The 22,283-nt window shown below is 36.3% G+C and overlaps 1 protein-coding gene across 8 annotated transcripts in view; it reads left to right on the forward strand.

The window, feature by feature from the left end:
• ZMYM6 (zinc finger MYM-type containing 6) overlaps positions 1-21,545 on the forward strand; it is a 44,574-nt gene extending 23,029 nt beyond the window's left edge. For all 8 annotated transcript variants that reach the window (XM_047727426.1, XM_047727427.1, XM_047727422.1 and 5 more), the window contains 7 exons: positions 100-250; positions 1,363-1,535; positions 2,852-2,999; positions 4,211-4,351; positions 4,793-4,830; positions 17,126-17,270; positions 19,588-21,545. In XM_047727426.1, coding sequence (XP_047583382.1) covers positions 100-250; positions 1,363-1,535; positions 2,852-2,999; positions 4,211-4,351; positions 4,793-4,830; positions 17,126-17,270; positions 19,588-21,419 — 2,628 coding nt within the window. In that variant the 3' untranslated portion in view covers positions 21,420-21,545. The remainder of the gene's footprint in view (positions 1-99; positions 251-1,362; positions 1,536-2,851; positions 3,000-4,210; positions 4,352-4,792; positions 4,831-17,125; positions 17,271-19,587) is intronic.
• Positions 21,546-22,283: the final 738 nt, after the last annotated feature.

Here is a 22,283-nt window from a genome sequence, read left to right on the forward strand (position 1 = left end):
CACTTAATTTGCTTTGAGATGTTAAGGAGAATGATTTCTTAAAGATGAAGCAACTGTTTAATTAGGTCTCAATGACTTTTTTTTTTTTTTTCTCTGCAGGGTAAAATGTTTCTGTTTTGTGGCAAGACTTGCTCTGATGAATACAAAAAGAAAAATAAAGTTATGGCAATGTGTGACTACTGTAAACTGCAGAAAATTATAAAGGAGACTGTTCGATTCTCAGGGGTTGATAAGCCATTCTGTAGTGAAGGTAAAGGAAGCAAGCAGTTCATTTTTTTTTTTTAAGATTTTATTTATTTGACACAGAGAAAGACAGCAAGAGAGGGAACACAAGCAGGGGGAATGGGAGAGGGACAAGCAGGCTCCCCGCTGAGCAGGGAACCCAATGTGGGGCTCAGTCCCAGGATCCTGGCATCATGACCTGAGCCGAAGACAGACAATGACTGAGCCACCCAGGTGCCCCAGGCAGTTCAGTTTTATCCACAGAGCATATTGTTGTTATAAAGTAATTCATGCTGAGTTGGACCATTAATCTATAATTAATTTTCAAGTGATTTTGTTTTATGAGGTGTAATTTGAGGCTTTTTTTCTTGAGTTGATGCTTAATTCACTTTTTGTTTATTTTTTTATACCTAAGTCACTTTAAAGTCTACACTTTTAAATGTTAACAATAATTTCAAGTAAGAAAAATTTTTTAAAGATTTGTTTATTTTAGAGAAAGAGAGCACATGGCAGGAAGGGGCAGAGGAAAAGAGAGTCTTAAGCAGACTGCATGCTGGGCACAGAGCCCCTTGTGGGGCTAGATCCTGTGACCCTGAGAGCACGACCTGAGAGTTAGATGCTCAGCTGACTGTGCCACCCAGGCACCCTGAAAAAAAAATGTTAAATATTGTAATACATTTGTGATCATGATTGGCTTTTGGTGATGTTTTAAATTACAGCAATCTTAAATAAATTGCTTTAAAACTCAGAAAAGACTTTTGGAAGATAATTAGGTCAATGGTATTAATATAGAGTCTAAAAAATCTCTTCATAAGTTTAGCAATGACTTGAGAGATCTTTCTGTTCTTGCACCTACTTGTAAAGTGGGTACTTAAGCAGTTACTGCTTCTTGGCTTAAGAAACTTTTATATCTCTGATGTTTCTGAATATAGGTGGCCTAATATTTAGAGTATGTTTAAAAGGTGATACGAGTTTGTTTTGTGAATATAGAGACTATCCTTGCTCTTATTCTAGAAGCAAATAATTGTGTCACAAGTATGTAGAAGTTAGCTTAGCTGGTACTTGAGACTGTGGAAACTCACTTTATCTCCTTCAGGTTAATATAAGTTTGATGTTTCTTTCATCCCTTCTGGTTCTCAGTTTGCAAATTCCTCTCTGCCCGTGACTTTGGAGAACGATGGGGAAATTACTGTAAGATGTGCAGTTATTGCTCACAGACATCCCCTAATTTGGTAGAAAATCGACTGGAGGGCAAATTAGAAGAGTTTTGTTGTGAAGATTGCATGTCGAAATTTACAGTTTTGTTTTATCAGGTAAATGTAACATACCTTTTTGGCTTTCTGAAGTTAGTATGAATTATTTTCTTAAAATATGTTTGGATCATGTGAAGTAAAATTTAGTGTTTAGAACTGGGTTAAAGTAAATTATGGGCTCCTAAAGCAAAATTCAACCGAATATAAATATGAAATTTTGGGAGTAAAGAGCATAGGGTTTCTGGAGACTTTGTTGTTGTTTGCACATATGTCCCTTTTATTTTTATATTTTGTTTTCTTCTTGAGGCATATTGACCTTGTTTATAACTGAGTTCTTTTAAGTCAGAACCTTGTGTAGTTATGTTGTGTTAAGTGGCTCTTTCATTCAGAAGGTTACTATGATGAATATGAAGTCAGACCTTGTTCTCACTTACTAGGTCAAATGACTATGACTGACTTCCTTACCCACTACCTTTTAAAAAAATTACTTTTTTGAAAGGCTAACTCTGAAAGCTACAATTAATTGAACCACTGATACACACCCAATGCTTCATAAGTGTAATTTAATCTCACTATGATCCTAGAGGTAGGTATATTACTACCAGTTTATGAATATGGAAAAAGAGCAAGATCCAAGGAGGATAAGTAATGTACCCTTCAGGAAGCTGGTAGGTGATAGTTGGACAGCATCTGTAACACTCAACTGAAACCATTTGTTCTTTTTGTCTACCTACCTCCTAAAATATAATCTTGGTGGAGAAGTGTGTCTTTACCATAACAATATGACCAGGAAACTATCAGTGCTCAAGACAAAGGACACCTAATAAAATATTTTTTTAATGAATCAGTGTCTTTACAACTCCAAAATACGTATTCTTTCTACTATATTATGCTGCTTCTTAACCTCTTGAAAGTAGAACCTAGCTCTAGATTCCTTCATCAGTAATTTTGAAAATGAGAGATAATTTTTTTTTTTAAAGATTTTATTTATTCATTTGACAGACAGGGATCACAAGTAAGCAGAGAGGCAGACAGAGAGAGAGGAAGGGAAGCAGGTTCCCTCCTGAGCAGAGAGCCCAATGCGGGACTCGTTCCAGGGACGCTGAGATCATGACCTGAGCCAAAGGCAGAGGCTTTAACACACTGAGCCACCCAAGCGCCCTGAGAGATAATTTTTATATTCTATATATTGAGGGCATCTATGTGGAAACGAATAAGTATATCTACTTTTAACCACATTATTTTAAACCTTATATTTTGTGATCTCACCTGACTTATACATCCTGTTTTCATAGTGCCTTCTGGTTTTATGATTAATGTTATCTTTTCATTATTTTTTGGTTTTAAGCCTATCTTTTCTAATATTTCTTTCTTAGATGGCCAAGTGCGATGGCTGTAAACGACAGGGTAAGCTAAGTGAGTCCATAAAATGGCGAGGAAACATCAAGCATTTCTGTAACTTGTTTTGTGTCTTGGAGTTTTGTCATCGGCAAATTATGAATGACCCTCTCTCACAAAATAAAGGTAAAATTAAACTTGGCTAACAGGATCATTATGTCAGTGCCAGGATATACTATTAGCAGAGACAGTTGTAAATAATGTAATAAAAACAAAATTTTACTGGATTCAAATAGCCTGGATTTCCTTAAATTTTTCCTCTAAGAATTCTTAAAGATTGCCCTTCAGGGAAGGTTAATCCTGATGCTTTTTGCTATCATAATCAAACACACCAAAGAATCAATAAATGTTATAATCACTGATTTTATGGAAAGTTAGATTTGATTGCTTTTGGTTGAATTTATCTATACATAGGAGATAAATGTTATTCAGTTAACAAACTAGGAAAAAAAAGAAAATCGGGGCAAACAAAGGGAGAGGATATAAGTATATATATAAATATATATACTATATATTAGTATAGTTTCTGTGACTGGCATAAGATTTGATCCAGAGCTTGCTTGTAGCCAAGGAAAAAGGAACCAACACATTAATTATATCAGGAAAAATAAAGTAGACCAGTTCTTCATAGGTAGCAAAGTTTTTTTAGCTAAGAGTAAAATAATTTTGCAAGTAGGACAGCTAATATGGTCAAAATTTCCACATGAATAGATACATTTGTGGCATGTTCTTAAAGTAGCTTCTTGAAGTAGTACTTCTCTGAGTTAGGTTCAAAACATTTGGTATTATGCTCTCTAATCAAAGCCCGGAGTACTGTTGAATTCATAGAATCCGTGGGCTTCGTCTGGCCTTTGTCTATCCTTGCAGTCTTATTATCGCCTTAATCACGTATGCCACATGCCAATCTTTTATGTCATCATCCATTCCCTAAGACCAGTCGGGTTAGTGGTAGAATTTTCATTTTATAATATGGGTTAGCAAAAAACCAGTGGATGGATAGGTACCTCACCAACTTATTTATAAAAATTATTATGTTAAAGTTTTATTGGAAGCAAGCTTAGGTGGAGGAGTTTTATATTCACTAATAGAAAAGGCCAGTTGATTCTGAAGCTAGTAGCTATATTTTTAGCTGTTAAGTAGCATTTGAAGTTTATAATTTTAGAGAATCAGCCTGTCTTTAAGTCCTAATGAATGTTAATCTGACCAGAATCACTCTCTATACAGAGATGTTTGCACTGCTCCTTGAAAACTTAGTTGTTAAACAGGGTTTTTTTTTTGTGTGTGTGTGTGTGTAACTCTTTTGTTTATACTAGGTCTTACCTTTTTATTTTAATCAGTAAATATTTATAAGGCGCCAAGTGCTTCAGTGGAGCTCTCTTCTGCAAGGAAAAATACAACACCAGTTATAACCAGTGTGGTGTCATTGGCAAAAATACCTCCTACCCAGCCTACAGGGAACACTAACAGTGTTTTAAAAGGTATGACCTATATAAAGGCATTTGGTTAGACTGTAGAGGTGAGTGCTGTCTAGTCTAAGTAGCTCTTGTTGCTAATATTTACATTTATATTTCTATAAGGAAACATGCCCCTTTTTCTCAGAGGGAAGTGGGTACCAAGGAGGTTGGCCAGAGTAGGGAAGGAAATGGAATGTATAGTTTATTTTTTTAAGAACCTAAGTGGCTTTAATGTAGTTGCCTTTATCACTGGAGATTTTAATATATCTGGATGAGATTGAGGTCCAAGAATCTTTCCTTTACCAAGCATCCCAGGTAATATTGATGCCCAGTTTCCTTGGACCATTTTTTGGTGAAATTCTGGACTAGACTCTGGCCCACCTTAGTAAGAGGAAAGTAATATGTTGGTCTCAGTGTTTACATCTGTATATTCTGGGAGATAACATATGTTTTAATTTGCAACAGGTGCAATTACTAAAGAGGCAGCAAAGATCATCAAAGATGTAAGTTTTATTGTTAATCTTTTTTCTCATAATGCCACTTGTGTTTATTTTCATTTTGGGTGTAGCATTCCAATACGTACCTGAATATATTTCTATTTGCAGCTTAGTCTTTAAAAAAAGAGTGACCCATTATGTACTAATTTTGTTTTGGGATCTTAAAGTTACATCATTAATAAGAATGAGTTTCTGATTCATTTCATTGTGTTTTCGCTCCTTAATTTCTTTAAATATTTGTTATTTCCACCTGGTTGCTTATTTTTCTTGTTTTTCTCTTTTACTACATTCAAGTATTTTTCTTTAAAACTTGAAAGTCTCTTGGGCGCCTGGGTGGCTCAGTCAAAGTGTCTGACTTTTGATTTCAGCTCAGGTCTTGCTTTCAGGGTTCAAGGTCTGTGTTGGGCTCCATGCTGGGTATGGGGCCTACTTAAAGAAAGAAAGAAAGAAAGAGAAAGAAAGTCTCTTGAAAAAGTTCAGTGTAGTGTTGTTTTATGCATCTTCAAATTATGTGAGGCTGAAAATAGTGCATAGTAAAAATACATTTAAATTCCCACTTTATGTCTCAAATTTGAAATATTGTGAAACTTTCCAAAATTAAAAAAAATATTTTGAAGAAATGCATAATTTCAAATCTGGCAGGCTGAAAGGATTGCAAACTATGTCATTGTTGTCTGTGTCTTGTTTTAGCAGGAAACAAAATTCCCATGATCCTTTATCAGTATCTTATGAACTTAATGTATCAGATTTTGGGTTAATGTTTTTGGTAACTGTTTTTGGCTGTTCTCTTAATGTTTGTTTTTGGTACAATTAAGAATATTTTTATATATCATATAATAATGTCATTCAAGTACATTAAGTAGTGGTGCTAGTGCTTAAAAGTGTGCCCCAAATTCAGTATCTTTGGAACGGAAATTAGATGTTCTAAAACTCTGTGATGAAGGCCAGGCCTCGGCTGTGAATCCCCATGCTGTTCATTTAGGAGAGTGAAACCTGCAGAATAGTAGAGATAATGCTCAAAAAACAAATGCATCAGTAAAGAAGGCACATCATTTAGTTTGCATAAAAATATAGCCGTGCAAAAATAATGGAATAAATGGGAAGAAATGCCAGCAACACGGCCGCAAGATCAGTGCTGCCGTAATGTGTCCCTAAGGCCAAGCCATCGCCTGTGTTAAGGTATGAAGTGTTTTTGATGATTTGAAAGGAATTGAAAGTGAGACAAAAAGGTTTACTACAAGTCATGGCTGGCTTTGCAATTTTAAAGCCTACTGAGGTTTTAAGAAAATAAAAATGAGCAGGCAAGCTATATCTGCTAACAGAAGCTCTCAGAAACATTTCAGCTTTATCATAACCTAAAGAGGCTTTAACTTGGAAGACAGCCTCACATCTAATAGAGGACCTGTGAAAGTGGTAGAAAAGGTGCATTTGTGCAAGGTTGGTGAAAGGGATGTTGACATTTTGCTTGGGTTGTTCTCCAGGGATTAATAAGGGAAAACTTGATAGAATTAGGAAAATAGGGCCCCAGCAGTTAGCCCGGGCCTTCAGCACAACAGCCAACAGTGAAGTAACTGCCATATGCTTTTGACCATATTCCAGCGACAGTTGCTAATATTAAAGGAAATGATCCAAATGTGGATTGCTCTTTCATGGTGGCAAGGTGAAAAACGGACAGTCTGTCTGCATACCAGGAAATCTTCAGTGATAAAAAAAATCTATGTGAAAAAAAAAATGAGAGAAAAGAACCAGCTACGTTAGATCCTTTCATTAGCAGAAGTCTTTCAAGGACTCAGACTAGCCTTCCCCCTGATAGGGAGAGAGCTTCTCCTAATTTGATACTTTTTAACTCTGTCCTTACTTGTGTTGTTGGAAGTTGTTAATGGTAACTAATACTTAATTTATTTTCAGGCAGAATACTACATTAGTTAATGAAATACAGTTAACTTTGTATTTAGTATATTATGTGTTATACATTATATTTTAAAATTACATAACCAATAAGTTGCTGTGTTACAGAATTAATAATTGTTATTAACCATTATAACCATATAATTAGTTAAGGTATTAATATACTACATTTTTACTATACTAATATACTTTGCTTAATATGTTACTAGTATGTATTATAAAAGTATTCTATAGGCGTGCCTGGGTGGCTCAGTCATTTAAGCCACTGCCTTTTGCTCAGGTCATGATCCCGGGGTCCTGGGGTCAAATTCCGCATCTAGCTCATTGCTTGGTGGGGAGCCTGCCTCTCCTTCTGTCTGCCACTCCCCATCTGTGCGTACTCTATCTTCTCTGACAAATAAATAAAACTCTTCAAAGTTAAAAAAAAAAAAATGTCTGCCTTCAGCTCAGGTCATGATCTCAGGGTCCTGGGATTGAGACCCTTGTGGGGCTCCCTGCTTGGCCCCACTTGGGGAGTATGTTTGTCCCTCTCCCTCTGTCCTTCCTCACTGCTCATGTATTCCATCTCTCTCTCTCAAATAAATAAATGAAATCTTTAAAAAAATAAAAGCATTCTATATTGGCTGTAGATTTATGTGTTCTGAGACTACATCCCTCCTCTATATGTATGGGACAGTTAGTTTTGAATTATTCAGGGTTTTTAGGAATTCATCTCTTGTATTAAATATGACTGCCCTATATATTCTTTCCCCTATATGGAGTACCTCTATAATTCACCAATCATTTAATCTGTGTTATAGAATAGCTCTGATTAATATTTTCAGTTTACTCTATAGCAAGTATAGTAAAAAGTAATGTAGTACTCTTACAATGTTTAAAAGCCTGATAGTTTAGAATCTTTTCTTTGTTTCTATGGGACTTTAGTGTGAATCTCCTTCAAGTTATTTAAATAGTCTTAAATTTCAGGGAAAGGTGAGATACAGTATAGTACAAAGAAGATCTGCAGAAGTCAGTAAACTTTCTATAAAGATCTAGGTAGTAAATGTTTTAGACTTTGCAGGACATACAGACTCTGTTGCAACTCCTCATCTCTGCTATTGTAGTGCAGAAGTAGCCACAGGCAGTCCATAAATGAGTAGTGAGTGCTGTATTCCAATAAAATCGTATTTACAGAAACAGGTGGTAGGCAGGACTTGGTCCACTCCATACTTCGCCAATTCCTGCTCTACTGTAGTCCCACCATTGAGAATTAACCATTGTTAGATTGGGCTTATTTGCTTAGTTTTTTTTTTTCTCTTATCTTTTTTTTTTCTTTTAAAATACAAGTTTCTTGGGGTACCTGGGTGGCTCAGCCATTAAGCATCTGCCTTCGGCTCAGGTCATGATCCCAGGGTCCTGGGATCCAGCCCTGCATTGGGCTCCCTGCTCAGTGGGAAGCCTGCTTCTCCCTTTCATACTCTCCTTGCTTGTGTTCCTTCTCTCGTTATCTCTCTGTCAAAAAAATAAATAAAATCTTTTTTAAAAAAACAAGTTTCTTTTTAAAAGATTTATTTTAGAGAGAGAAAGCAAGAGCACAGAGTGGGGGAAGCAGAGAAGGAGAGAGAGACTCTCAAGCAGTTTCACTGCTGAGTGATTCCATGACCCTGAGATCTTGACCTGAGCCGAAATCAAGAGTCAGAAGCTCAACCGACTGAGCCATCCAGGTGCCCCTAAGTTTTTTCCTTTAATTGAAGTATAATTGATGTACAGTATCCTATTAGTTTCAGGAGTTTATCGGGACATCATAGTGATTTGGTATTTTATATGTTACAAAATGATTCCCACAGTAAGTTTAGCTACCATCTGTCACCATGCAAAGTCGTTACAGTATTATTATGTTTCCTAGAAATGCTGTATATTGCATCCACGTGGCTTATTGATACCTAGAAGTTTGTACCTCTTAATCCCCTTCACCTGTTTTGCCTGCTCCCCCCCACCTCACCCTCTCTGATAACCAACAGTTTTCTTTATGTATGAGTCTGTTTCTGTTTTGTTTTGTCTTGTTTTTTAAATTCTGTATACAAGTGAAAGAAATCCTGTGGTATTTGTCTTTCTCTGTTTGACTCATTTCACTTATTTGTCTTTCTCTGACTTATTTCACTTTGCACAATACCCTTTAGGTCCATCTGTGTTATTGCAAATGGCAAGATTCTCTGTTATGGCTGAGTTATATTCGTGTGTGTGTGTGTGTGTGTGTGTGTGTGTGTGTGTGTGTGTATCACATCATCTTTATCCATCCATCTATCAGTGAACACTTAGGTTGCTTTCATATCTTGGCTATTGTAAATAATGCTGCAGTGAACTTTGGGGTGCATCTATCTCTTTACTTTGGTATTTTGGTTTTCTTCAGATAAATTCCCAGAAGTGGAATTGCTGGATCATATGGTAGTTCTATTTTTCATTTTTTGAGGAAACTCTATACCGTTTTTCACAGTGGCTACACCAGTATACATCTTTACCAACAGTGCATGAAGGTTTTTTCCCTACATCCTTGCCAACACTTGTAATTTTTTCTTTTTTGTAATATCTAATCTGGCAGGTTTGAGGTCATAAATCATTGTGGTTTTGATTTGTCTTTCCCTGTTGATGAATGGTGTTGATCATCTTTTCATGTGTCTGTATGTCTTCTTTGGAAAAATGCTTATTGAAGTCCTCTGCCCATTTTGTAATTGGGCTGTTTATTTTTTTGATATTAAGTTGTGTGTTCTTTATATGTTTTGGATATTAACCCCTTATCAGATGCATGATTTGCAAATATTTTTTCCCTTTCAGTAGAATGCCTTTTCATTTTGTTGATCATTTCCTTCTTTGTGTAGAAGCTTTTTAATTTGATGTAATTCTGTTTGTTTATTTTAGCTTTTGTTGCTCTTGCCAAAAAAATGTTGCTAATATTGATGTTAGATAGCTAACTTCCTGGGGTGCCCAGGTGGCTCAGTCGGTTGAATGTCCAACTCTTGGTTTTGGGTCAGGTTGTGATCCCAGGGTCGTGAGATTGAGCCCTCTGTTGGGTTCTGTGCAGAGCAAGGAGTCTGCTTGAGAGATTCTCTCTCTCCCTCTCCCTTCACCTGTTCCTTCCCCAGCTCATGCTCTCTCGCAAATAAATAAATTTAAAATGTTTCAAGATAGCTAACTTCCTATGTTTTCATTCTTTTACATGTAGTTGTTGGGTTTTCCCCAACACCATTTATTGAACACATTATCTTTTATTCACTGTGTATTCTTGTCTCCTTTGACGTAGAGTAATTGACCATATATGGGCGGGTTTATTTCTGGGTTCTCTGTTCTATTCCATTTGAGCTGTGTGTCTCTTTTCATGCCAGTACCATATTATTTGGTTACTATAGCTTTGTAGTATAGTTTGAAATCAGGGAGTGTGATACTTTCAGCTTTGTTCTTCTTTCTCAAGATTGCTTTGGCTAGTCAAGAACTTTGTGGTTTCATACAAATTTTAAGATTCTTTGTTCTAGTTCTGTGAGAAATGTTGTTGGTATTTTGATGGGAATTGCATTGGATCCATAGATTGCTTTGGGTAGTATGGGTGTTTCAACAATATTAATTCTTCCAACCCATGAGCATGGTATAGCTTTCCATTTATTTGTAGCTTCTTCAGTTTCTTTTATCAGTGTCTTACAGTTTTCAGGGTACAGATCTTTTATCTCTTTGGTTAAATTTATTCTTAGGTATTTTATTCTTTTTGATGCATATATAAGTGGGATTGTTTTTTAATTTTCTCTAATATTTCATTATTAGTGTGTAGAAATGTAACTGATTTTCTGTATGTTAATTTTGTATCCTGTGACTTTACTGAATTTGCTTATTAGTTTGTTGACTGCTATATAATAACACATTTTATTTAATCATTGCCCTATTGATGAACATTAGGTTGCTTCCAGTTTTTAACCTAAAAAATCTCTGCTATAATGAACATCCTTGCATATGTCTCCATGTGCACATGTACAGTTGTTTGTCTAGTGTAGATATGGAAAAGTGGAATTTTGGAGTCAAAGAGTATTTGCATTTTTAGTTTCTAAAATGGCTATTTCAGTTTTTTACCACCAGCAGTTTATGATTGTACTCATTTCCCACAGCCTCACTATCATTTAATGTCAGATTTAAACTTTTTTTTTTGTCAGTCTATTTAGTAATATCTTACTGTCTTACTTTGCAGGTCACTAATTACTAGCATGTTTGCTTATATTTAAGTTTTTGAACATTTGAATTTTCTTTGAATTTCTTGTTATTAATTTTTCATTATTTTTATGTTGATTTTTTTCCTTATCGATTTATAGAATTTCTTTATATACTCTGGATTTGCCCCCCACCTCTTTCTACTCAATTTCACTGATACAAAAACATGCAGTAATACTTAATATCTGTAAGAAAAATTCTTTAACAGCATAGATCTCTGGCTATTGTCCTATTTCTCTGCTCTCCATTTTAGGAAAACTTTAAGGGTGGCCTCTACTTACTGCATCAATTCCCTTACCTGTTATCTTTCCTTAGCTCTCGCAAGTCAGACTTTGTCTGCACCATTCCACTGGACCTGCTCTTGTCAGGGTTGCTATCAGCCTTTATTTTGCAAATACACTGGTCATTTTCAGTTCTAATTTTACCTATCCTTTCAGTAACATTTGATACAGTTGATCTCCCCTTTCTTCTTAAAATACATTCTTCAATTTCCAGGTCAGCATACATGTCCTTTTTCTTCTTCTTCTTCTTCTTCTTCTTCTTTTTTTTTTTTTTTTAAAGATTTTATTTATTTATTTGACACAGAGAGAGAGATCACAAGTAGGCAGAGAGGCAGGCAGAGAGAGAGGACCAGAGGAGAGAGGGGAAGAGAGAGGAAGCAGGACTCCCTGCTGAACAGAGAGCCTGATGCCAGGCTCAATCACAGGACCCTGAGCCCATGACCTGAGCTGAAGGCAGAGGCTTAACCCTCTGAGTCACCCAGGCACCCCTATACTTGTCCTTTTTCTTTTCTTTCTTTTTTTTTTTAATTTCTTTTCCACGTAACAGTATTCATTGTTTTTGTACCACACCCAGTGCTCCATGCAATATGTGCCCTCCCTAATAACCCACCACCTGGTTCCCCCAACCTCCCACCCCCCAACCCTTCAAAAACTTCAGGTTGTTTTTCAGAGTCCATAGTCTCTCATGGTTCACCTCCCCTTCCAATTTCCTTCAACTCCCTTCTCTCCATCTCCCCATGTCCTCCATGTTATTTGTTATGCTCCACAAATAAGTGAAACCATATAATTGACTCTCTCTGCTTGACTTATTTCACTCAGCATAATCTCTTCCAGTCCCGTCCATGTTGCTACAAAAGTTGGGTATTCATCCTTTCTGATGGAGGCATAATACTCCATAATGTATATGGACCACATCTTCCTTATCCATTGCTCCGTTGACCTTTTTCTTAATCAACATCATTCCCAGGGATCCAATACAGTCCTGTGGTTTTAAACACCATGTAGATGGTGGCTTACTCCTAGATTTATTTCTCTTGCCATGACCTCTGAGCTCCAGATTCATATTTCCAATTGCCTACTTGACATATACACTTAACTGATTAATAGCCATCTCAAATAATATGTCTAAATCAGAACACTTTTATTTTCCCTCAGAACACTTTTATTTTCCCTTCTAGTGTTCCTTACTTCTTACTACTACAGTGCTACCTCCTTTGTCTGAGGCAACATCATCTTTTCTCTGCTACATTTCAGTGACTGTCTACTTGTCTTCCTGCTTCCATTCTTGCCCTTTGCATTTTTTCCCTCCATATTGTTAGCAGGATGACCTTAAAGCAGATCAGATTGTGTCACTCCACTCCTTAAAACCTTCACTGAAATGCTGAAAAATAAGGATAAAAAAGGGGGAGGAGCTAGTTTCAAAACAGTAGTAAAACTCTAAATTTTATAAAGGTAGGTAGTTAAAACAACTGATCCTGAAGCCATGAATAGACAGACACCTCAATAGAAAAGAAGTCCAGAGGATCCTGGGTGACTCAGTTGGTTGAGCATCCTGGGACTGAGACCCACATCAGGCTCCCTGCTCCAAGGGGAGTCTGCTTCTCTCTCCCTCTACCTGCCGCTTCCCCTGTTTGTGCTCTCTCTGTCAGATAAACCAATAAATAAAATCTTTAAAAAAAGAAGTCCAGAAATAGACCTAAATATATACGCAAGTTTAGAAATAAAAGAGATGGCATTTGGATCAGTAGGAGATTTAGATTATTCAGTAAATAGTGTTGTGACAATTGAGTATACATTTAGAATAAAATGCAGTTAGATTTCTACCTTACAAGTTACACCAAAAGGAAGTCCAGATGGAGAAAATACTTAAATATAAAAAAATAATAATAAAGTAGGGAAAAATTCAGGGAAGAATTTAAATGCAGAAGTGGGGAGTCTTTCTAAATATGTCACATAACCCAGAAGCCATAAGAGATTTTTTTAGGGAAATTCAGCTACATTTCAAAATCAAAAGACATGGAAAAAATTATAAGATTGCAATTAATGTCATAAAAGGCTTTTTTTCATATGTAAAGAGCTTCTATGAATCAATAAAAAGACCCAGCACCCATTAGGAAAATGGGCAAAACTATGATACTTCAGTTTACAGACTATGAAATAAAAATTGTTCTTAAACATATGCAAATATATTCAACTTCAGAATTAGAGAAATGCCAGTTATAACTACAGTTTTATCAGATTGGCAAAGATAAAAATGATGGATAACACTGTTAAGGCATTTTTACATATTGTCAATAGCAGTTGGTAAAACTGCTACAGAGAGCAATTTAGTAAAACTTGTTAAAATTTAAAATGTAAATACCATATTACCAAGGAACTCCATTTTTAGGAATTTATCCTTCAGATACATTTCACACATTTATGAAATGAAGTATATACAGGGATGATTGCAGTAGCAATTGTTTGTAGTAGCAAAGGCTTGAAAACAACCAAATTGTTTCATCAGTAGTCAGAGCCACTGTGAGTTCATCCTGAGTTACTGTGTGAACTAGAAAAAAAAAAAAATAGGCCTACATGGGTAGGGCCTGAAATATACCCCTCTCCTAGATCATACTTAAGTCACGTGGGCTGATAAGTGGAGTTCCCTTCACAAGCATATGCAGCAACTCTTTGGGGACTGTAGTTAAAATAAATATGTGCTATATCCATACAGTAGAATACTATGTGCTTAAAAAGAATGTGGTAGCTATATCTGTACATAGAGCAATCTCATATATAATAAATGAAAAAGACAAAATGATACAGCATACTGCCATTTATATTTTAAACACACACACACACACACACACCACATGCCTGTACATATGTATAGAAAGCTCTTGAAGGCAGGCAGTAAATAGATAATACTGGTTGCCTCTGAAGAGAACTGAATGACCAAGGCAGAATTTTAAGAGGGGAAATTACTGTTTTTTCATTGTTTCGTGTTTAAATCTTTGAATTTTTTTTTAAGATTTTATTTATTTATTTGATAGATAGAGATCACAAGTAGGCAGAGGCAGGCAGAGAGAGAGGAGGGGAAGCAGGCTCCCTGCTGAGCAGAGACCCCCCCCCCATGTGATGCGGTGCTCCATCCCAGGACCCTGGGATCATGACCTGAGCTAAAGGCAGAGGCTTTAGCCCACTGAGCCAGTGGGGAGCTCAGGCGCCCCATCACATAGAAATTTTTTAAAAGTTAGAGGAAAACAGGGTACAAGACAGGAGTAGATAGTTCTCAGAAGAGGAAAAATTAGTAATGCTTAAACATGAAAAATACCTAACCACACTACTGTTAGGTAATTTTTCATTTCTTGATAAATAGCAAAAAGTTTCATAGTACTGTGTTAACTAGAGTGTTGAGAAACAGGCTCACATACATTGCTGAAGGTCATATAATTTGATACAATATGCCTCTGTGGAAAGCGGTTTGGCTGTACCATCATAATTAAAATCTTCTGACCCACCAAACCGCACTTAGAATACCTTATTCTATAAATATACTAGTACATGTAGGATTAACTTATATGTAGGGATATTTATTATAGCATTCTTTGTAATAGCAAATATTTTTAACATTCACCGTTGAGCTGCAGAGACTCTTCGGGTTACCTGGTACATTCAGTGTATAAAGCTGTTCCTAGGGCAGCTTTATACAAAGTTATGTAAATATACCTCTATGATAGCTTGCTGTAAGCACAGTGCATATTATCCCTGATAATATGCTGCCAATTTGTAGTCAGAAGCAACTTACTTAATTACAGGGAGCATCTCTAGAAGGATGTGTAAGAAACTGGGGACAACAGTGGTGTTCAAGTTTGAGTCTGGATAGAGAAGACAGACAGATGGAAAACTTAATTTTCATGTATATACTTAAAAAAAAAGATATTTATCTTAGAGAGCACACACAGAGAGGTGTGGTAGAGGGAGAGGGAGTCTTTTCTTTTCTTTTAGGATTTTATTTATCAGAGAGTGAGCGAGAGCAAGGAGCCCATTGTGGGACTCGATTTTAGGCCCCTGGGACCATGACCTGAGCTAAAGGCAGACACTTAAGTGACTGAACCACCCAGGCATGCCAGAGAGAAGAAGTCTTAAGCAGACTCTGCTCTGAGCATGGAGCCCGAGGCAGGGCCCAGTGTCACCACCCCAAGATCACTACCTGAGCTGAAACCAAGAATTGGAGGCTCAACCCACTGCACCACCCAGGTGTCCCTTCATGTATATGTTTTTATACCTTTTCTGTTATTACATAATTCAAAATTATTACATCTGTTGCCTATTTAAAAAGTAAATGGTAGGGGCACCTTCTCTTAAAGGTGAAGCATCTGCCTTCGGCTCAGGTCATGATCCCAGGGTCCTGGGATTGAGCTCCTCATCAGCCCCCTGCTCAGTGGGGACTCTGCTTCTCTCTCTGCCTCTGCTTTTGCTCTTGCTCTCAAATAAATAAATAAAATCTTAAAAAAAAAAGTTAATGTAAATAAAATCTGCAGTGGCTTGCCTTCACATATAAAATACAGTCCTGATTTCTTGTTTTTAAAACTAAGACCTTCCAGATCCTATATAATTTGGCTTCTGCCTCCTTCAAACATTTCATTCTAGCCCCTGCTTACTTTATTTCAGCTTTATACTCATCTCTCTCCTTAAAGCATACTAAACTCTTTCCCAGTTGAGGGCTTTTGCATCTATAATCCCACTGCCTGGAGTCCTCTGACTTCAGCCTTTGCATGGTTTGCTCTTTTGTGTATTCCGAAGATCTCTGCTCCAATGTTTCTTCCAAAAATGCCTCTCCTCAGCACCATCACTCTCCATTCCCTTATCCTGGTTTCTTTCTTTTTTCATAACACTTATCACTACCTGGAATTATACGTTTTATATTTGCTTTACTTGTTTATCTTCTGTGTCTCCCTACAGAATGTAGAGCCCATAAAAGCAGGATTTTCTTTGTCTTGTTTTTTTGCTGTATCCCTAGGGTTTACAAGAGTGCCTAGTTTACAGTAAACATTCTGTAAATATTTACTGAATGGAAAACATGTTTTCAGTACATTCTCCAACTCTGTTGCTTATCCTTCAACTTTCTTGTATAAAGACCTTCTTTGAAAAAAAAATCAAGGTAGTCAAATGTATTAGTTTTTTCTATTTTGTTTTTAACTCTTTTGTGTTTTGTATAAGAATACCTTCTCCTTGGGGTGCCTGGCTGGCTGATCTGTAGAGCATACAACTCTTGATCTTGGGGTTGTAGGTTGGAGACCCATGTTGGGTGAAGAGATTACTTAAAAAAAAAAAAAATCTTTAAAAAGAGAATACCTTCTCCTTGTTCTGGTTATTTGAAAGTTCTCCAGTGATTTGATTTGATTTGATTTATTTTTAAGGTTTAAAAAATATTTAAAGTCATCTCTTCTCCCAATGTAGGACTCAAACTCAACCCCAAGATCAAGAGTCACATGCTCTGCAACTGAGGCAGCCAGGTGCCCCTTTCCAGTGATTTTAAAGTTTTATTTATTTATTTTTTAATGTTGAGGTCTTTAACCAATATGGAATATATTTTTGCATATGGCTTGAGATTGGATCTAATTTTTCTGAATTGCCAGTTGTCCTAATCAACAAAGATTGTTTTCACTGTTTTGATTGTCCTTACTATAGGCAGAGTTTTTTTTAAATTAATAAATGGAACAGATACTGATTAGAAGAATTAGGAATGAGTGTATATTTTCTAAAGTAACTTCTTCATTGCAACTGCTCTTTCAGAGGAATTATATTTCTTTTGTTCTGTGCCACCTTTCAATTGATACAGTTAAAATCAGTGATAAGGTACTAAAAAACATCTCTTTTTGGCTTCTGAATTTTTTAACTAGGGAATCACACAGACAGATGCCTTGAAACTTCTATCTTCCCAGTCTTCCAGGCTTTTAAAAAACAAAGCAGTGTTGTGCAAGCCTGTCACACAGACCAAGGCCACCTCTTGCAAACCACATACACAACACAAGGAATGTCAGACAGGTACGTATCCTTATGCTTTTCATATGTAGAAAGTTATTCTGTTTTGTTTGTTTGTTTGTTTGTTTTAATAAAGGCAAAAGGAATCATTTACAGTTTCTTAAATGTGAAAACATTCATTCTTGGATCACAGACTTTGAAAATCTAATTTATTCCTTTTATAATTATTTTCATTAACACTAATAACTACCAAATTGAGTCCATCTGCACAAATAACATTTTGTGTAGAGTGGACAAACATCTCCTCTGTGTGTGTACTTCTGTTTTTCAAATGTACAAATTATTATAACTACTAAGATACATATTTATATAAAAGCAGTAGTGATTTTAAAGAAAAGCATTTGTGATTTAACTTTAGTTCTCTTTTTAAAAACACTGTAAGTTGATTTGTCGTTTACTAAAAGTATAACTATGTGTCTGAGGTACTGGTGAGGAAAATTATTTTAATTCATACCTGGAACGGTTGTAAACTATTGCCTCAGTCCATGTTAACTGCCACTACCTTTATATTTTCTGTTAGTTCTGTAGCCTACTCTGCCCGAAGCACGTTTTTATTTTTGTTTTTAGTAATAATTTTACTACCCATAATATACTGTATTTAAAAGCATAGTCTGTCAACACATAATCATGAGTTTTGATGTAGGGTGCCTTTGTTTTGGTAGGAGTCAGGGAGAATCCTGTTTTCTTTCCAGAGTAAATTTGATTGCTTTATATTCCTGTTAAAATGTTGCACTCTTTGTGTACATGAATTTATATTGTATGCACATTCGCATGTGGAAGGTAGTAATATGTGTGTATGTGGGTGGTTACACATTTTTTAAGAATTTCTAGATTAAATATTGGATTGTTTAAAATAAACTGTTGTGAACTACTTTTTCATTTGACAGTGCTTATCAGAAACCTTCCATACCATAAAGATTTAAATATACGTTGAGATTCTTTTTTTTTTAAGATTTTATTTATTTATTTATTTATTTTATTTTATTTATTTGACAGAGAGAGATCACAAGTAGACAGAGAGGCAGGCAGAGAGAGGGAGGGAAGCAGGCTCCCTGCCGAGCAGAGAGCCCGATGCGGGACTCGATCCCAGGACCCTGAGATCATGACCTGAGCCGAAGGCAGCGGCTCAACCCACTGAGCCACCCAGGCGCCCCAAGATTTATTTATTTGACAGAGATCACAAGTGGGCAGAGAGGCAGGCAGAAAGAGAGAGGGAGAGAGAGGAGGAAGCAGGCCCCCTGCAGAGCAGAGAGCCCCATATGGGACTCGATCCCAGGACCCTGAGATCATGACCTGAGCTGAAGGCAGAGGCTTAAGCACTGAGCCACCCAGGTGCCCCTATACATTGAGATTAATGGATGCATCGATTGCAACATATCTATCCCTTAAGATTGGACATTGAGATTGCTTTTAGTTATTTAATATTATAAACAGTTTTAAGTTGTGTAAATGGTTTTTTGTTCACTTGACTAATTATGTCCTTAGGATAGATCCTAGGTAGTAGAATTTCAGATTCAAAAGCTATCACAGATTTTTAAGGCTTTTTTCAAGAAAATTGAAAAATTACATCAGCTTTTGAAAATACCCATTTCTCTTTACCCTCATTGACACTGGGTATTCTAACAATTAACCTTTTTTTTTCCCCTCAACTTTAATTTGGAAAAATTTCAGAATTCAGAAAGATTGAAAATACGGCACAATGGGGCGCCTGGGTGGCTCAGTGGGTTAAAGCCTCTGCCTTCAGCTCAGGTCATGATCCCAGGGTCCTGGGATCGAGCCCCGCATCGGGCTCTCTGCTCAGCGGGGAGCCTGCTTCTTCCTCTCTCTCTGCCTGCCTCTCCGCCTACTTGTGATATCTCTCTCTCTGTCAAATAAATAAAATTAAAAAAAAAAAAAAAGAAAATACGGCACAATGAATATTAGTATATCAATATCTTCATCTTGATTCACCAGATTTAACTTTTTGAAACATTTGTTTTCCTTTTTTTCTGAAAATTTTAAAAGTAAAATAATTTGTTCTTAATTTGATGTATCCTGTGGACTTCAGTCCTAATTCCAGTAATCTATTGAATACATAGCATTGCTAGTTCATGTACTACAGCCTACAGTTTTGCTTTAGTTAGTGGCCAAGTTTTGGGCAAGGAGAAATTCAGTTTTTAATGGCACCATGGAAGTATTGGGGTTTGGGTTTCAACTTTAGTGTATTCCTTCGACAAATATAAATAGTAATAAAATATAAATTTTAAATGTGTGGGGAAAGGCATAAAGAATATGGCTTATTTCTTTTTGAAAATAACAGCAGTTCACATATTTCATGCAGATTTCCCTATGCCTAATGAGAAAAATGATGCGGAACTTGAGTCTCCACCTGCAAAGAAAAAAAGACTAGGTTTTTTCCAGACTTATGATGCGGAATATTTAAAAGTTGGTTTTATTATCTGTCCAGGATCAAAAGAAAGTTCACCAAGGCCACAGTGTGTCATTTGTGGAGAAATTTTATCCACTGAAAACATGAAACCGGCAAATCTTTCTCATCATTTGAAGACAAAACATTCAGAATTAGAAAACAAACCGGTAGATTTTTTTGAACAAAAATCTCTTGAAATGGAATGTCAAAATAGTTCTTTAAAAAAGTGTTTACTAGTTGAAAAGTCACTTGTGAAAGCTTCTTATTTAATTGCTTTTCAAATTGCTACCAGCAAGAAGCCGTTCTCCATTGCTGAAGAATTAATTAAACCATATTTAGTAGAGATGTGTTCAGAAGTTTTGGGTTCAAGTGCAGGAGACAAAATGAAAACCATTCCTCTTTCTAATAATACGATTGGACACAGGATTGATGAACTTTCTGCAGACATTGAAGATCAGCTGATTCAAAAAGTCAGAAAGTCCAAGTGGTTTGCCCTTCAGGTAGATGAATCATCAGAAATCTCAAATATCACCCTCCTTTTGTGCTATATTCGTTTCATTGATTATGATTGCAGTGATATAAAGGAAGAATTACTGTGTTGCATTGAAATGCCTTCTCAAATAACTGGATTTGAAATATTTGAACTAATAAATAAATACATTGACAGTAAATCTCTGAATTGGAAACATTGTGTTGGTCTCTGTACAGATGGGGCTGCAAGCATGGCTGGCAGGTGTTCCGGTTTCAGAGCGAAAATTCAAGAAATTGCCACAAATACTGTGGCATTTACACACTGTTTTATTCACCGTGAACATTTAGCAGCAGCAAAGTTGTCTCCATGCTTACATGAAATTCTTTTACAGTCAGCACAAATTTTAAGTTTTATAAAGAGCAATGCCTTGAATTCACGAATGTTAACAATTTTGTGTGAAGAAATGGGGTCTGAGCATGTGAATTTACCACTTCATGCTGAAGTACGCTGGATATCGAGAGGGAGAATTTTAACAAGATTATTTGAATTACGACATGAAATTGAAATTTTTTTAAATCAAAAGCATTCCGATTTGGCCAAGTATTTTCTTGATGAGGAATGGGTTGCAAAGCTGGCCTATTTATCAGATATTTTTTCACTTATAAATGAACTCAATTCAAGTCTCCAAGGAACTATGACTACCCTCTTCAATTTGTATAATAAAATGGATATATTTAAGGAAAAGTTAAAAATGTGGTTGAAGCGTGCACAAGAGAATGATTATGACATGTTCCCTTCATTTTCCGAATTCTTAAACTCATCAGACTTAAATATGAGAGGCATTGCAAGCATTATTTCTGAGCACCTGGAAGGGCTTTCTCAAATGTTTCACGACTGTTATCCACCAGAAGAAGATTTGCGTTCAGGAAATTTGTGGATAATTAATCCTTTTATGAATCACCAAAATAGTAATCTCACGGACTTCGAAGAAGAAAAACTAGTACAGTTATCTTCGGATTTGGAATTACAATCAGTATTTAAATCAATGCCTGTAACTCAGTTTTGGGTAAATGCAAAGACATGTTACCCAGAACTCCATGAAAAGGCAATGAAGTTTTTGTTGCCCTTTTCAACTATTTATTTATGTGATGCTACGTTTTCTGCTCTGACGGAGTCAAAACAAAGAAATCTGTTGGTTTCTGGTCCTGCTCTGAGACTTGCAGTCACATCTTTAATTCCAAGGATAGAAAAATTAGTAAAGGAGAAAGAATAGTAACATGGCTATTGCTTATTACCACAGTCTATAAAATTTTGTGTTAAATTTTGTATAAGTACCCTAAAATATAATTTCCTAATGTGGATATGTGCTTTCAGTGATTAAATAAGCATTGTAATATTTTTTCTTTTTGTTGAAGAATTTAACAATTGTGCATTTATAAATAGTTATATATAATTTTATTAGTCCAAGGTAGCAAACTTAGCTATTTGATTGATTGATTGGATAATCTGGATTAGGGACAAAAATGAGGGTAACAGAAGGCATTTATAATGTCTTGGCACACCTGGATGTTAAAACCTCTTGGCCAACACATGGGCCATTGCAGTCTTCAGCCAGGCAGCCCTGTTGTGGGGAGGTACAAAACTCAGATCCAAGCTGCTTGGCTAACCAGAAATGGAAGCAGCAGGAGAATTTGAGGCCCCCTGTAGGGGTCTCTGTGGCCCTCTCCACCAGGGCTGGGCAAATGTTTTCTATAAAAGGCCAGATAGTCAATATTTTAGGTTTTGTAGGCCATACGGCGTCAACTACTCTGTTCTGCGGTTGCAACCCCAAAGCAGCTGTATGCAGTACGCAAACAAGTGTGGCTATTTCAGTACAACTTTTTATTTATGAGCATTGAAACAATACAGTTTTCATGTGTCATGAGAGCTGCCTTTAATTTTTTTTGTATCATTAAAAAATGTAAACATTGTTAGCTGGGGACGGGGAGGGAGTGAAAAACCAGACAGCTGACTTAATCTGGCGCACCACCGTTTGTCCATCCCGGTCTAGACAGATCTCCAGGTAATAGCACATGGGCCAGGAGTGTGGCCTGTAGGGTTTTGTTCAGTGGAAGTCTCTCTTCCTGCAGCTGCAAGT

The sequence above is a fragment of the Lutra lutra genome, chromosome 4 (genome assembly GCF_902655055.1).
Source record: "Lutra lutra chromosome 4, mLutLut1.2, whole genome shotgun sequence".
Lineage (NCBI taxonomy): Eukaryota > Metazoa > Chordata > Mammalia > Carnivora > Mustelidae > Lutra > Lutra lutra.